At 47.6% G+C, this 15,661-nt stretch overlaps 1 protein-coding gene across 1 annotated transcript in view; it reads left to right on the top strand.

Annotated features, from left to right (window-relative positions):
• The window catches only part of MED13 (mediator complex subunit 13), a 1,439,203-nt gene that overhangs the window by 271,041 nt on the left and 1,152,501 nt on the right, over window positions 1-15,661 (top strand). Inside the window, exon 5 of the mRNA XM_078679821.1 lies at window positions 514-711. Within this exon, the coding sequence (XP_078535947.1) occupies window positions 514-711 (198 nt within the window). The remainder of the gene's footprint in view (window positions 1-513; window positions 712-15,661) is intronic.

Raw genomic sequence — 15,661 nt, 5'->3', positions numbered from 1 at the left:
GATGTGTAAATGCACGAGTGCAGCAATGAGTGATTAGTGCATGTAATGTTACATTTATACCTAAACTCATAAGTGACCAGTGGTGAAGTATACTTTGTTATAAGGAAGACATATTGGCATTGCCAATGCTGGTTAAAGTTGAGTTTTGGTTTCCATTCGAGTTAAGGAGAACCGTTCATAATTCTCATGAGTCTGTGTTATTAGGAAACACTTTTTTGACCTGTGTATTAGTTTGACATAATAGTAGGCTGTTTTCTTCAAGCAGGGCTTATCACCAGCAAGTGAAGTCTGTTCCATTGTGCTTTTATAAATGTGTAAATAGTGTTTGGTGTAGCTCAAATGATGTGATCTTGTTTTTCAAGCACTGAATAGCCTATCTGGGTAGCTTATTGGTTGGGGAAATCATAAGTTTGCTCTGCACCGTTAAGGTGTGGACAATTCCACAGTGAAAAAGGAACTGATGGTTAAAAATTCATTTGTGCAATTAAGTATTGCTTCTTTCCCAATATCTAGTTATTCTCAGCCCATTTGGACTTAATGGCACGCTCACAGGACAGTCATTCAAGATGTCAGACTCTGCTACAAAGAAGTTGATTGGTGAATGGAAACAGTTTTATCCTATTACATCGAGCGTTAATGAGGTGCATGATGAAAGGCAGGAAGAGATGGACTGGGAAGACGACTCGCTGGCAGCTGTGGAAGTCCTTGTAGGTAAGTAACAGATTGACTTTGTGGATGGGCAGAACAAACCTGGTATACTGTTTACTGTACTCCCAGCCTTGACTGTCATAAGTGTTGTATGCTATAAAACCTGTTGTGCAAGCAATTTTTTCACTACATTGTATATGCCAGTCTTTATATATAACAAATATGGAATATTCAGTTTTGAGAAGAAGTGGTCTGTTACTGATCTGTGTATTTGCAGATGTCTTCCTGTTATAAGGGGTTAACCTACAGAGTGCTTTTGTGCCACCCTTGCCTAGAAAGAATGTAAATACATTTGTATGGAAAATTATGAAGCTTTCATTAGCAAAGCAAATGCAATCTCAGTTTTGTTTGATGGTAAACTGAAGTGAGCTGTACATGTTAATACCATGTGTTTCGTTTAATAACTCAATGTATTCTAGTAGTTGAACTAATTGGATTAACATTTGAATACTATAGTTTGCAAAATGAAAGGCCTAAGCCCTGTAGCCCCCTCACCCCCTCCCCCAGCGCCCCTAATTTCCATTATTACTATTATTACTATTAATTAAATTTATAAGGCGCACAGCTACCCGGATGTTTCCCGGCACCATCGGACACAGCACGAAAGAAAGAAAGAACATGTACTGGTTACATAGCCAAGTTTTTAGGCCTTTGTGAAAGTTATTGATAGTTGCTTGCCGAAGCGGCGAGGGAAGCAAATTCCACAGTGAAGGAGCCAGGTAAGAAAAAGAATGGCCACCCATGCGCGTCCGTTTGATCATGGGGACTAGAAATTTGGCCTGAGAGGAGGATCGAAGCAGGTATGTTGGAAGATAGGAATGGGCTAAGGCACTCAAATACAGAGGCGCTGTGCCCATCTTGATCTTATGCATATAGCATAGGGCCTTAAATTTGGTACGATTCTGTATCTTGAGCCAATGGAGGTCGCGGAGAGAGCCTGAAATAGAGGACTTTTTAGGCACATGGCAGAGCAGTCTGGCAGCAGAGTTCTGTACTACTTGCAGTTTTCGAACCACCTCCTTATTGGCTCCTAAGTACAGGACATTGCCATAGTCTAGCCTGGACATAATCCAGACCTGGATCATTGTTTTTTGCGTGGGACTAGGCAACTTCCAAAGTATTTTTCGGAGCCATTTTAGGATGGTGAAGCAGGTAGAGGCGACCTTGACTGCTTGCTGCCTCATAGACAACTGGTCATCTATGATTACACCTAGATTGCGTGCTGTTTGCACTGAATCAGGCAAATCACCCATTTGAGAAGGCCAATGACAGGCGCAACAGAGGTCTTTGTTTTTCCCAAGAATCAGAACCTCAGTCTGTCCACTGTTTAATTTTAACCGATTAGGGTGCATCCAGGTAGCTATCTTATGCAGCCCTACCTGGAGAGATGAGACAATGGATGCCTAATTGGTGGACAAGGAGAGGATTAGCTGGGTATCATCAGCATACGAGAAGATAGACAACCTCGCCTCTTCTGCTATAGAGGCTAGCGGGCTAAGATAGATATTAACCCCTTCCATGCAGCCGCGATTCCCCTGCTGTGCGGTAAACACACAAACAGGGCGGGGCCGTGACGAACCCCAGCCGTCATCAGCACACGAGCACCGTAGTGCATGACGGCTGGGGTTCGTCATCCGCATGGAAGGGGTTAAACAACAATGGGCTGAGGATCGAGCCCTGTGGTACTCCATAAGGAGAAGCGTGTGACTTAGAGCTAGCAGACGGGGTAAAAAAACCTGAAAAGTCCGGACAGTCAAAAAATCCTTAAGCCATTTGAATGCTGAACCGAATATGCCCAGAGATTGTGGAACTTTTAATAGGGCAGTGTGTGACAGTGTCAAAAGCGGCACTCAGATCAAGTAATATGAGTGCCACCGTTCCACACCTGCCAAGATGTTGGCGCAGTTTTTCAGTAACTCCCAGGAGCATAGTTTCTGTGGAAAACCCTGCTCTAAAGCCTGATTGTGATGCATTTAAACATTTTTGGGATTCCACAAACTGCGTTAGTTGTTGGTTAACGTGCTTTTCTAAGATTTTTGAAAAGGCAGTAAGTAATGAAATCGGGCGGAAGTTCGAGGGATCAGCATTGGGTGTTTTCAAAAGGGGAGGACCATGGCATGTTCCCATGCAGATGGTAAAATTGCTTCTTTCAATGACGCATTGAGCAACTCTATAATGAGATTAAGTGAAGTTGGTTCTACTTTTTGGAGAATGGAAATGGGAAGAGGATCGTTCGGTCAACCAGATTGGAGGCTATTTAAGATGCGGCTAAAGGGCGGGATGTCCAGCGGCAGCCAATCATTTAGTGTGTTAGTAGGCAGCGTGCTATGGGTCCCTAGTGGAGTAACACAGCCTGATGTGGAGGATGCGCTCTTAGTTTGCTGCTCCACATTAGTTGTTACTGCATTTAGTTCTGAGTAGATTTTCTCTACTTTGCCAATAAAGAGCATTGCCAAGTCCTCACATTGAACTTCATCGAGCACGGGTGGCGCTGGTTGGCAAGTTCCTGAAAGCTCCTTTACAATTTTTAACAAAACTTTGGGATTATGATGTGCTGATGTAATAGTGTTATTAACCTATTCAGCACGAGCAGCATTGTACAGGGAAAGGTAGTCCCTTTTGGCAAGTTTGTAAAAGTCTGGATTCCGGCGCATAGTCCTTCCTCCATCGTCTTTCCAGTGCTTTGCATTTGGTTTTTTCAACTTTTAAATTTTCCAAGAACCATGGGTCTGAGGGACGATGATTATTCATTTTTTTGATACTTAGGAAGGCATGTATTGACGGATGTCATGATCCGCGTATGGACGATATTCGAATCAGATGTCTTAATGGAAGAAATGGCGGGAATGTTATTCGCGAGATGTTGATTGAAAGAATCTAAGTCTAGATTCTTCCAGTTTCTAAACTTTGGTGTGGTAGTTAAAATGAATGTATTACCCCACCGCAGATCAAGCCTCACCTGGAAACCGACCATAAAATGGTCCTATCAGAGTATAGGGAGGGGTGTCTGGCAAGAGATATTGGGTAAATTAGAGAAGATGGGGTCTAACAAGTATCCTGCCCTATGGGTGGGGCCTGAATTGCAGAGTAAAACATTCATAGCTGCCAGATCGGCTAACACAGCAGTGCTAATAGTGCATGCAGGGTCGATAAAATGAATATTTAAATCTCCCAGGATATTGAAATTGGCAGCATCTAACCAAAAAAAGGGAATGAGTTCCGGAAACATCGCCGCCCATGGCCCTGCTTGCCCCGGCGGGCGGTACATCCAGATCCCTGTAAGCGTGAATTGGGGTGAAAGGAGGAGTCTAAAAGAACTAGCTTCACAACCCTCAAATGGTAAATTCTCCCATTTGCCTTTTTTAAAAATGTAACGCAATACCACCAACAATTTTATCCCCACGATCCTTTTTTAATGATCGTGTAATTGGGTGGTAGGGCGGCTGCAACATCGGGTCAGGAACTTACATGTAACCATGTTTCCGTAAGGAAGATCGCGTCCGGTTGTATATTCTGTAAGAGGTCATGGATGTCCTCCTTGTGCTTGGGAAGCGACCTACAGTTTATATTAAAGGTAAATTCTTTTAGAAAAGCTGCTTTTCTCTTGACCGTGGAGGGCAACTGCTTGATAAAACTTGTGGTGTTAGTGATGTTAGAAATGTGTATCCTGTTGAGTAAGGTGGTACAAGTAAAACCACAACAGGGAGACGTCAAAAGAGGACTTCCTGGGTTAAAAAACAAACAAACATTTTTGTTGAGATTTTATCCGTAGTCCATGTAGCCCATCAGAAGAGTAGTTCCTTATATCCTTTAAACAAGCATTTACAATGCAATGGTCTTGGCATTATTAAAGGTAGAGCTATTGGCATTGTTGATGACTTTTTTTTTTTTACATCATAAATAAATGGCAGTCATTTACATTGCCAATAGCTTAATCGTTTGCATATGCGAGACCTATTGCATTAGCACCCACACACAGAGTAAGTAGGAGAGTAGTAGAGTGAGTAGTTGATAGTGAGTAGGAGAGAGTTATTAGTAAAGAGTATTAGAGAGCGAGTAGTACAAAGTGAAAGAGTGAGTAGTATATAGTGAGAGTGAGTAGTAAAGAGTCCTAGAGCCACACACATTTACATGCACACACACAGACCCCCCCACACACACAGCCCCCCACACACAGCCCCCCACACACACAGCCCCCCCATACAGCCCCCCCACACACAGCCCCCCCACACACAGCCCCCCCCACACACAGCCCCCCCACACACAGCCCCCCCACACACAGCCCCCCCCACACACAGCCCCCCCCACACACAGCCCCCCCACACACAGCCCCCCCACACACAGCCCCCCACACACACAGCCCCCCACACACACAGCCCCCCCACACACAGCCCCCCCACACACAGCCCCCCCACACACAGCCCCCCCCACACACAGCCCCCACCACACACAGCCCCCCCCACACACAGCCCCCCACACACACAGCCCCCCACACACACAGCCCACCACACACACACACACAGCCCCCTCACACACAGCCCCCTCACACACACACAGCCCCCTCACACACACACAGCCCCCTCACACACACAGCCCCCTCACACACACAGCCCCCTCACACACACACACAGCCCCCTCACACACACACAGCCCCCTCACACACACACACAGCCCCCTCACACACACACACAGCCCCCTCACACACACACACAGCCCCCTCACACACACACACACAGCCCCCCCACACACACACAGCCCCCCCACCACACACAGCCCCCCCACACACAGCCCCCCCACACACACAGCCCCCCCACACACACAGCCCCCCCACACACACAGCCCCCCACACACACACACACAGCTACCCTCAATCAGACAGATACCCACACAGAGCCACCCACAAAAAAAGCTACCCACACAGAGCCCCCCCACACACGGAGCTCCACACAGAGCCCCCCCCCACACACAGAGCCCCCCCCACACACAGAGCCCCCCACACACACACACAGAGCCCCCCCCCCACACACGGAGCTCCACACAGAGGCCCCCACACACACAGAGGCCCCCACACACACAGAGGCCCCCACACACACAGAGGCCCCCACACACACAGAGGCCCCCACACACACAGAGCCCCCCCACACACACAGAGCCCCCCCACACACACAGAGCCCCCCACACAAACACACAGAGCCCCCCACACACAGAGCCCCCCACACAAACACACAGAGCCCCCCCCACACAGAGCCCCCCCCACACAGAGCCCCCCCCACACAGAGCCCCCCCCACACAGAGCCCCCCCCACACAGAGCCCCCCCACACAGAGCCCCCCCACACAGAGCCCCCCACACACAGAGCCCCCCCACACAGAGCCCCCCCACACACAGAGCCCCCACACGCGCGCACACACACACACACACAGAGCCCACCCCCCCGCGCGCACACACACACACACACACAGAGCCCACCCCCCCGCGCGCACACACACAGAGCCCACCCCACCACGCGCACACACACAGAGCCCACCCCACCACACACACACAGAGCCCCCCACACACACACAGCCACACACAGGGAACAGAGGCTAGAAAAAACAGATCACAACAAGGGAACAGAGGCAATCGAGCACAAGCAGGGAACAGAGGGCAGAGAAACAGATCACAATGAGTAACATGGCGGCCGGCCTGAGGAGCGGGGGAGGAAGGGAGATGGGCTGCCACGGAGCGGGAGGGAGCCAGTGGGACAACAATGTGATTCTTTCACTTCACATACACGACCCCTAATTGCACACTCTGTCCTGCTACAGTGTTTGCATGCCAGCGAAGCCTTTCTTTACTGCTGGTAATTGTATACAGAGTTCGGGGATCGGACGGTGGCCTTACGAGGTAAAGATTCCTCGACTGTTTGGGGCTTTACAATCCGTGTAGGAGATGGAAGAGGCAGGGGAGGGGCTGCAGGTAATAAGACCGGCGGGTGCCGGGGGAGGAGGGACGACGCAGGATTACAGAGTGTGGGGACGGGGACGGTTTGTGTGACTGAGCTGCCGAGGTAGAGCCAAAGTTGTTCCAGAGACGCGGGGGAGTGGATTGAACTCAGGCGATAGACAAGGTCAAAGTAGAACCTGGGACCATACCATAGTTGTCTAAGTTTGGGAGGCTGTATTGAGTGTACGGAATGTTGGCTATGCCCGAGCCTGTGGATCAGTGCTGATGGATGGATGTGGACGACGCCTGAACTCAGTTGTAAAGCCATGGCACTGACAGGGTGAAGAATTGGAGAGTGACTGTGCGAACACGTACAGCCAGAGAGTGATTTGTGCATAGCGTTACTGGTTTTGTATTTATTTATGCCTTCTTACATAGCGCTGACATTACCCAAAGGTGCTAGAGCGACGTAAAGCAGACATATGTCGTAAGATGGATAGTTACAGTGGGTTCAACATTACCAAATATAATTCCATAATGTCAAGAAGTACAGGATGGTAAATCATTGTGGGCACTGTGTGGAGCAGGGACTGGCCTCCCCCCAACGTCGGAGTCCCGCTCTGGGACTCCCTCCAAGTCGATTTGGCCCACGCGACGCTAGCACCGCAGGAGGGGTGGGGGGAGTTGCGGGCACCGGCAATGTGCCCCGGCGCCCTCCTCCTCTAAAACAAACAGAAATGAATTCCGGGGTCTCACTCACCGGCTCTCCTGGTTTGGCGGCTGCTGCTGTTGCTGCGGGCCTCTCTCTCCTGGTGACACCGAAGCCCCGCCTGCTCCTCCAGGCGGCGGTTCCTCTCCTGGGCTGCGGGCTCACGGCTACTCTCCGCCTGGGCGCAGGAGCGCGGGGTAGACTCCTGCTGCTTCCTGCTCGGCTGCCTGTTCTTCCGGGTCCTGGGTCCTGGGGGGAAGCACTTCCGGGTCGCCGCGGGCAGCACGACAGCCCCTTCAGGTCACTGCAGGCAGTGCGTCAGAGCGCTTCACAATAATGATACATGAGAAGATTACGAGTGAACAAATTACAAAAGCAGACGTACGGTAAGTTACATGAGGCAAAAGTGACAATTATGAGCAAACAAAATACAAGAGGTAGCAAAAGGTACTTTACAGGAGGAATAGACTGGGAGCTCGGAGAGAGGGAGGGTGTAACACCCACCACTAGAAAAGGGGCGGGGCTTACAAAATAGAAAGCCGAGCAAGAAAACGCCCCCGTATCCGAAAAAAACGGGGCTTGAACGGAGTGACAACCCTCTCCTCCAATGGCTGGCCAGCATTTACGAGGCCAGCCAATGGAGAAGAGGGGCGGGTTCAAGCCCCCGTACTAAGAATCATTCAATCTCTAACCTAGACTGCGCAAGCGCAGCCTACGGTCCTCGACCTAAAAAGGGGCAGGGGTTGTGGCCCCTGGCTCCATTTTGCCGCGGACGGGCGCAGACTGGCTTGCCTTTGGCGTGCACGCTGCGCAATGTGTGAGGCATTGATTTAAATACTGTTCAGCCGCTGGTCTGCTGACTGCGAATCACCGCCTCCCCCCCCCAGAAATTGATGAGTCCGTGTCTCCCTCTACAACAAGCGGAAAATCCTGTGGTGGACTGGGGAGCAGTGCGGAGAGGAATGAGGTCAGGGGCCTACAGGTAAGAGCAATGACCAACAAAGTTAATTACAATCAATTTTAAAAGCAAGTTTTTAAAAAGCACATAAACGAACAGCAACAGTGAACCGCAATGCCAAACTTTCAATCGTGCGTCCAGTGTGAACCTTGGAAACTATTGAGCCTAACCCATGTAGTCCTTGTCGGGACAAGTGATCGAGGCCATCAAAGGTCCTATCTAAGAGACTATGGGGCACCTAGATGTGGCATCTGAGGTGCCTTGAAATGTGCAGAGGATAAATATTGCGTAAGTTAGCCCGGGCCATGCTGGATGCTTCTGCAATGCCACTCCTATGCAACTGGATAACTGGGGCTCTGCCTTGGAGCTGAACCAGACCTGGTAATCGCACTCCGTTGAAATTTAAAAGCTCCAATTCATTCCGAATTCCACAACCCTTATGCAGTCATGTACCTACAGGCATAATAGGACAAAGGGAGCAACATGCTGACCTAGACTTGGTGGCCCTCTGGGGTCCAGGTGTGGCAGAGCCCTGGAACAATCCTAGTTTGTGATGATGTCCAGGCGTAAAAGTCAGTGTGGTGCCTTGATCAACTACCTTCGTCTATTTTTCTGATAATATTTAGCATACCCTGCAGGATTTTGCATCATTGATTTGAAATGTTTTCTGTAACTCAAATGGGTTGATTGTATAATTTTTATGCAAAATGTTGATTGCAACAAATGTTTTGCAGCATTAATCCTTTTCTTGATTCAAATGCTGTGCATCTATCCCACCGTCCAGTGGTTGTGTCCAGAATTTTGTTTTGTATGTCTTTTTTTTTTTTTTTTCCTGCTTCTCATTTGACTTTGTTCACCACCATTTGGTTAGTCTATCATCTGTGTGATCAGATGTGTGCCCTGAAAGTTGAAAAGCTGAAGGCCACGAGGAGGGCTGCAAGAGACTCCAAAAAGAAGCAAAAGGTAACCATGATGCTGAAAGGCAAGGACTCCAAGCCTCCGAGAGGTACCTTGGCTGCTAAAAAGTCAACATTTCAAGGTTCGCATAAAGTGCTTCACCGGTCCTGACCGAAGGATGTTGATGGTGTGGGGGGGATGGGTAAGTGTTTGAACTAACCCCCAACACCATCAGGTACACTAGAAGTGGTAAACAAAAGGAACAGGGAGCCGAAGTTAACTGCTGGGCTTGAAAAGAAAGGAATCTTTGACTGCTGAAATTGAACGAGTGCTTGATGTTAAGCAGAAGTGCACACTCTTGAGCGCACAACTGGACACCAAGACACCCTCTATGCCAGTACCACATGATGGATCAGGAGTGCTTTGACTACAGTGAAGGCAAATCCAGTACACTCTAGCACCAGGGGCGACTTGACTTGTGGCAAGATCTCTATGCCGAATACCCCCCGGGAGGATGTCGACAACTACCCTTTGATGCCCTTGTAGGAGAGTAGGATCTGCTTAGTATGGTTACCCCCACTTTTTGGTGGTGTTTCACTGTTTTTCGACTTTAGTCTTGCTGGGGCCCTGCTAACCATGACCCCAGCCTAGCTGCTACCTCTGAATTGATTTCATGTACATGAGGTACACTCCAGATTGGTTACTGGGTTACCCTTGTGAGTCCCTAGTATAAGGTACCTTAGGTACTAAGGGCATAGGTCCCTCCAGAGGCCTACCAGGGGCTGAAGCATGTACTATTCCACCCCTGGGAAGCCTTCCAAAATGGCACCACAGGTCTGCTAGTGCAGCCTGAGAAGGTGGTGCATGCACCCCTTACTGAGATATGTTACCTATATCTACCTTATATCACTGACACATATAAACCTTATAGTCACTCCTATGGGAGGCCTTGACAATCCTGAAGGCAGAATGCTTGGTTTTGTGTGAGAGGGTACCCATGCATGAGCAGGACCCCACTGCTGCTTTCGGAATCACTTCTCTGTAGCTGTTCTGTGATGCAGCCAGACCATATACTCTTAAGTGCATTGTAACCTCGCGGTTAATGATAACTTTGAATGGCTGCATGGAAACATGTGTTTGGTGTCAAACACTTTGGAATCCTACCCCCCGCGGCGGGGGTAGAATTCCACCCGTCTAGAGGGAGAAGACATGTACACACTTACCTAACCGGAAACTCCGGCAGGGGAGGCCTGGATAATAGCTTTCCTGTCACAGGGCGGTGTAACCACCTCCCCAGACAGGCTTTAGTGTATTGGGGCTAGGTGGGTGCATTCAGAGAATGCTTTTCAGACAGTGCAGGGGGCACACTTGATGTCCCTGTGCATACTCCAATTCAAACCAGTCGCAGGGGCACTCAGCCCCTGCTCTTGCACGAAACTGGACAAAGGGAAGGGGTGTAACCACCCCCACCCTGGGTCCTCCCATAGGTGGGACCCTAGAGTTAGTCCAACCCCTAAACTTAGTATAAGTATAGGAACCCAGTCCTTAGGACTTGAGATTACCCTGGACGAAACTCTGCAACATATATCCTGGACCTTATTATTTTATATATTTGTTAAGCTTATAAGGCGCACAGCTACCCAAAAAGGGTTTCCCGGCACCAAGACGGAGCATACAGCAGAGCAGAACCTTCCGTAGATTCTGGAACATTCTATTTCGACTAGAAGACGGACGATGGAAGAATCTCCTTTGTGGTCAAGGAGTGACTCCCCTGTTCAAACAGGAACATCTTGCCGGTCTGCATTTCCAAGGCTCCCGCCGGAACCCGAAGGTTTTGCGACACAGGACCAGGACTTCCAGACCTCTCTGAGGCCGACATGAGATCACAGCAAGCTGAGACCTGTAGCCATCATGAGACGTTCGACCGGAACTCCTGGACACCGTGCACATTTGCAAGTGCATCGACTTCTTGAGCTTTCCCGAAGTTGTGCATTGGGCTACTTGTAGTCCAAGCCCCGAGCACCATCTGCACCGAAGATTGTGGGCCTACACTCCACGAGTGTTCCGTGGGCCCGCTTCTAGCATTTCTGCTTGAGGCTCCTTCGCGATCCCTGGTCCGTCTACTGGTGGGTCCCCACGAAGGTAACTTTTGTTTCTTGGGCTTTCCTGATTGCTCAAGATGTGCCCTGACTCCCCTCCAAAGAGTGAGTCCCTCAGGCCTTGCTGGTCTGCACCAAAGCCAATCTTTGCTTTCTGCGTGGGTTGCTGTTGCCAAGGCTTGTCGGGTCCAATCCGGAAACAGACACCGCAGCACTCGACATCCTTCATGGGACAGCTCGAATCCAGCTCCTAGTCTTACTCGACGCCTCCTGGTCCTTGTGGCTGAAGAGTCCAGCTTCACCGTCTTCTCCTAAAATCACCCGACATTGGTTGGCATAGTCTCCTTGCCTTCCTGGTCACTGACTAGTGACCCATACTCTCTCTCCTCTGCTTTCAGGTTCTTTAAATCTCCGATCCACCCTTGGATTCATCCGGACACTTTCCACTTGGTCGCCTGCAGCACTTCTATGCAACCCGCCATAGGAAACGACGACGAAACCCGACTCGAAAAGACACCTATGCACCCGACTTCCCTGGGTGAGGTAACACGAGTACTCTGGTGCTCCCGTGGGTCTTGACTCTCGGGTTGTCTAGTTCTGAAGGAATTTGTTCCTAGTCCAATCCTAAGTGTCCTTAATCTGCAATTTTCCAACCGCGACTTTCCCCATAGAAGTTAATGGTGATTCGCGGCTGTGTTTAGACACTGCATGTGTCCCCCGTGTAACTACCTTGGGTGGTTCCTGGTGGCCCCAACAGTTCTAAAGGCTCTAGGCCTGGTATCTATGGCAGTCGTGGTTCTTATACCACTTTCTTAGTATATGGTTTGTGACGCCCCTAGTGCCAATCGTATATCGTGCTAATTTACTGTGTGCTTAATAAGTTTATGTACTTTTGCCTCTAGCCTCATAAAGAGACTAGAGGGATTTGTTTAGAATAAATACATATATTTTATTTATATATACCTGGTGTGGTTCTCCTTTCATTTGGTCATTACATGAGAATATAGACTGGTAAAACAAGCTGCTGTACATTCCTTCAAGACTTAACCTGAAGGCTGCTCTCCACAGCTACCACTAGGATAGCTTTCTCTATAGGTTGTCTTTAAACCTACCTTCAATAAGGGTTGTTTGGACTGGTGCAAGGTACCCACTAGAATAGTGGACCGTATATGCCAGGCCAACTTTTCACCGCCCTCACCACCGGATGATCTGTCCACGTACAATCGCGTTATAAGAGTGTCAGACAAACATGGCTTTCAGCTTGAGGGAGGATTCATTATTCCTCCTTAAAATTCTCATGTCATCATAGAAAGCAAACCTGTCTATGCTTCCCAGTTTCGTGGATCAAAGTAAGGAGCCATTTTGAGAACCAGCTTCCTATAACCACCCGGTGCTGAAGAAATCTAAACACTCCACCCAAGATCCTCATTATAAAAAGGAAAACATGCCCATGGATTACATAATTGTGGCAACAGCCTGGAAAAGTAACGGTGGACCTACACTACCAGAGAAGTAAAGCGAGAAGATGGAGCTGGTGGCAGACACAAAGGAAAGAGGCTATACAACGGAGAATTGCCATCTCGAACACACTCTTCAGCCACTATGGCCACCATCACAAAAGAGTAGGGTGGGAGCACAAACAAGTGATTGTCCTCAACCCCTCGACATAACATCAGGGAGGGGTAGGGGGGGAGGCATAGGACGATTTCTCGGCATAGGACGATTTCTTCAGACTATTAACCTCAGACAGTGGGTTACTAAATACAATGAAGTATGCTTCTACATAAATCTAATCCATAGAACAAGAACTCCTACAACTGCAGCAGGAAGTCAAAGTGCTCATCAAAAAAACAAAAATCCTAGCAATAGTCCAGCCAAGGGAGGTGGGAAAGGTATCGCCTCAGTGTACTTCCTAGTACGAAAACTGGGCCAAATGCTGGGACCAACACTAGATTTCGGATATTTAAATACATTCATATGAACTCAACACTTCAAGATGGCAACACTACAAGCGGCAATCTTGCTCCTAAGGAAGGGAAGACTACATAGCCATTATTGACCTACAGGATGCTTACCTTCAGATACCAGTGAACCAAAGGCACAGGCAGTACTTCAGACCATGTACGCTACCAATTCTTTCGGCATAAGATTGGCACTGAGTTTTCACAAAATGCCTGGCGGCAGTAGCCACACACCTAAGAATACAAGATATACACCTCTACCCGTATTTGGACAACTGGCTAGTAAAGGCACACTTGAAACAAAAGTATCAACAAGACCTGCAAATGGTCATCTCCACACTACAACAGCTGGGATTCGGCATAAACCACAAAAAATCTACACACCCAGAGCAGGAGAAAGTATTCCTGAAAGTGGCACCGAACACAACCAGCACATGCATACCCAGTGCCCAGAGGATGAAGGCAACCGACTAATCCTTCTGGTAGAGGCAAGCTTGCTTCGAGGATGAGAAAACTAATGGACATGATGGCATCATACATCCTAATCATCAAAGGGGCAAGATTCTGCATGCAACCCATAAAGGAGTGGCTCTGCAACAAATGGTCACAAGCCCCATGGTATTTGGAGGGTCTAGTGCATATGTTCAGAAAGAAGTGAAATGGTGGCCCGCAAGGTGGTGACCATAACACTTTTCTCATAAGGGATGGGGAACATTCATGGTCCATTAAAAGGTCAGGGCCCACCTCAACCCCCGGGCGGGGAATCAAATTTGCTCCAACTCCCAAATTGGCACAGGAGATATGGAAGTGGGCACTCACAACGGACCACAACTCACACGGTGATACACCTCCTAGGAGAACCATGCACAGAAGCAGACAGACTAAGCAGGCAGGCAAACACCAAGTGGGAAATAAATAGGCTGTTCTTTTGTAGGTGTAAACCTTCATTAAGTGATGAAGTACTCTTCAGCATAAACCTATTCACACTGATACTCACCTGCAAAAACCACAAACTAAAATGACATTCAAAGACAGAAAATTGAGAGAAAATTAGTCATTTTTGTTTTCTTAAGGAGCCAACAAAATTTCACTTTGTGATACAAGGTAGCAGCATGAAAGACTGCTCTAAAATTATTGTACTCTACTTTTGTTGTTCAGGGGTGTACTCAGATTGCAATTGCAGTTATATAGTGCGTACTATCCCTGACAAGGCGTTGAAGCACTTTTCAGCTAGTAACATGCTACTCCGGAACCCAAAATGGATCAGTGGTGGATTAGTGTAGGGGAGAATAAGTTAAGTTGTTTATTCGAGCGGTGGACATGCAAGTCTGTTAGTTGAATTGAATTGAGAAAGTAGGTAAGAGTCTAAAGTATTATTTGGGAAATCATAGTTGTAAAATGAGGTGTGGGATATTTAAACCATAAGTAAACTACACATTTGATAAGCAGACCCATAAGAATATCTTTATCTGTTTAAACCATAACTAGTGTATATATATTTGTACAAAAAATTCACTATACTAATTCACCACTAATCCTTTATGGATTCTGGAGTAGCGTGCTATTTTCCGAAAAAGCGTTTTGACGCCTCATCCGGGGTATTAAGCACTACATAAATTCAATTTTAATACAATATTTAAAAATAGTCTTTCTTCTTCCTTTAGTTTCCTCCAGTTTGTTTGCTAGTATTAAAGGTGCATGGTTTAGTAGCATGTTATAGGTATAATCAGGAATACAATGTGATGTTTGCTAAAAGGCCAAGACTGACTTCAATTGAGATATTAGCCATGGGGACATTTGGCAGCTATGAATGCCCACATAACAGCATCAACTTAATATTGTCTGGCAAAGAGTGCAGAGAAGCAGCTGTGAGTATTGCCTAAGAACCCAGTTTTTGGTGCTTTAAAATGCAAGGCTACAAATCTAGTGTAATTCATATTTATAAAGGTTTCACATGGTACTTTGCTATTGGCAGAGTTGTTCACCCCTACAATATAATATTTAACAAGGAGTAAGTGAATGACCCCAGACCTTGTCTAGAAATGTTATTAAAACATTTGATACTAGCACTTACTATCTTAATGCATTAATAGTCCGGTAAACCAGACTCCGTACAGAGTGAGAGGTAATGAGATGTGATTGTTGGGAAGCGTATACACACTTCCTATGCTTAAAACAGTAAAACATAAGTCTGTCAGACGCACTACCATTGAGAAGACACTAAATACTCTTCATTACGTCTCCTTTAAATTCAATGTGCTTATAGCAATCACTACAAAAAACTTATTGTAAAACCGTACAAAGAATTTCTGGCTATTTTGGGGGTTAGGCAGTTGAATAAACCTATATAAGCACCAATTTCAAAAGGTTTTGAAAACACTGAGAATACACCACTAAAATCCACC

The sequence above is a fragment of the Lissotriton helveticus genome, chromosome 3_1 (assembly GCF_964261635.1).
Source record: "Lissotriton helveticus chromosome 3_1, aLisHel1.1, whole genome shotgun sequence".
Lineage (NCBI taxonomy): Eukaryota > Metazoa > Chordata > Amphibia > Caudata > Salamandridae > Lissotriton > Lissotriton helveticus.
The sequence above is the reverse complement of the archived record's forward strand: the minus strand, read 5'-3'. Positions and strand labels throughout refer to the sequence as shown.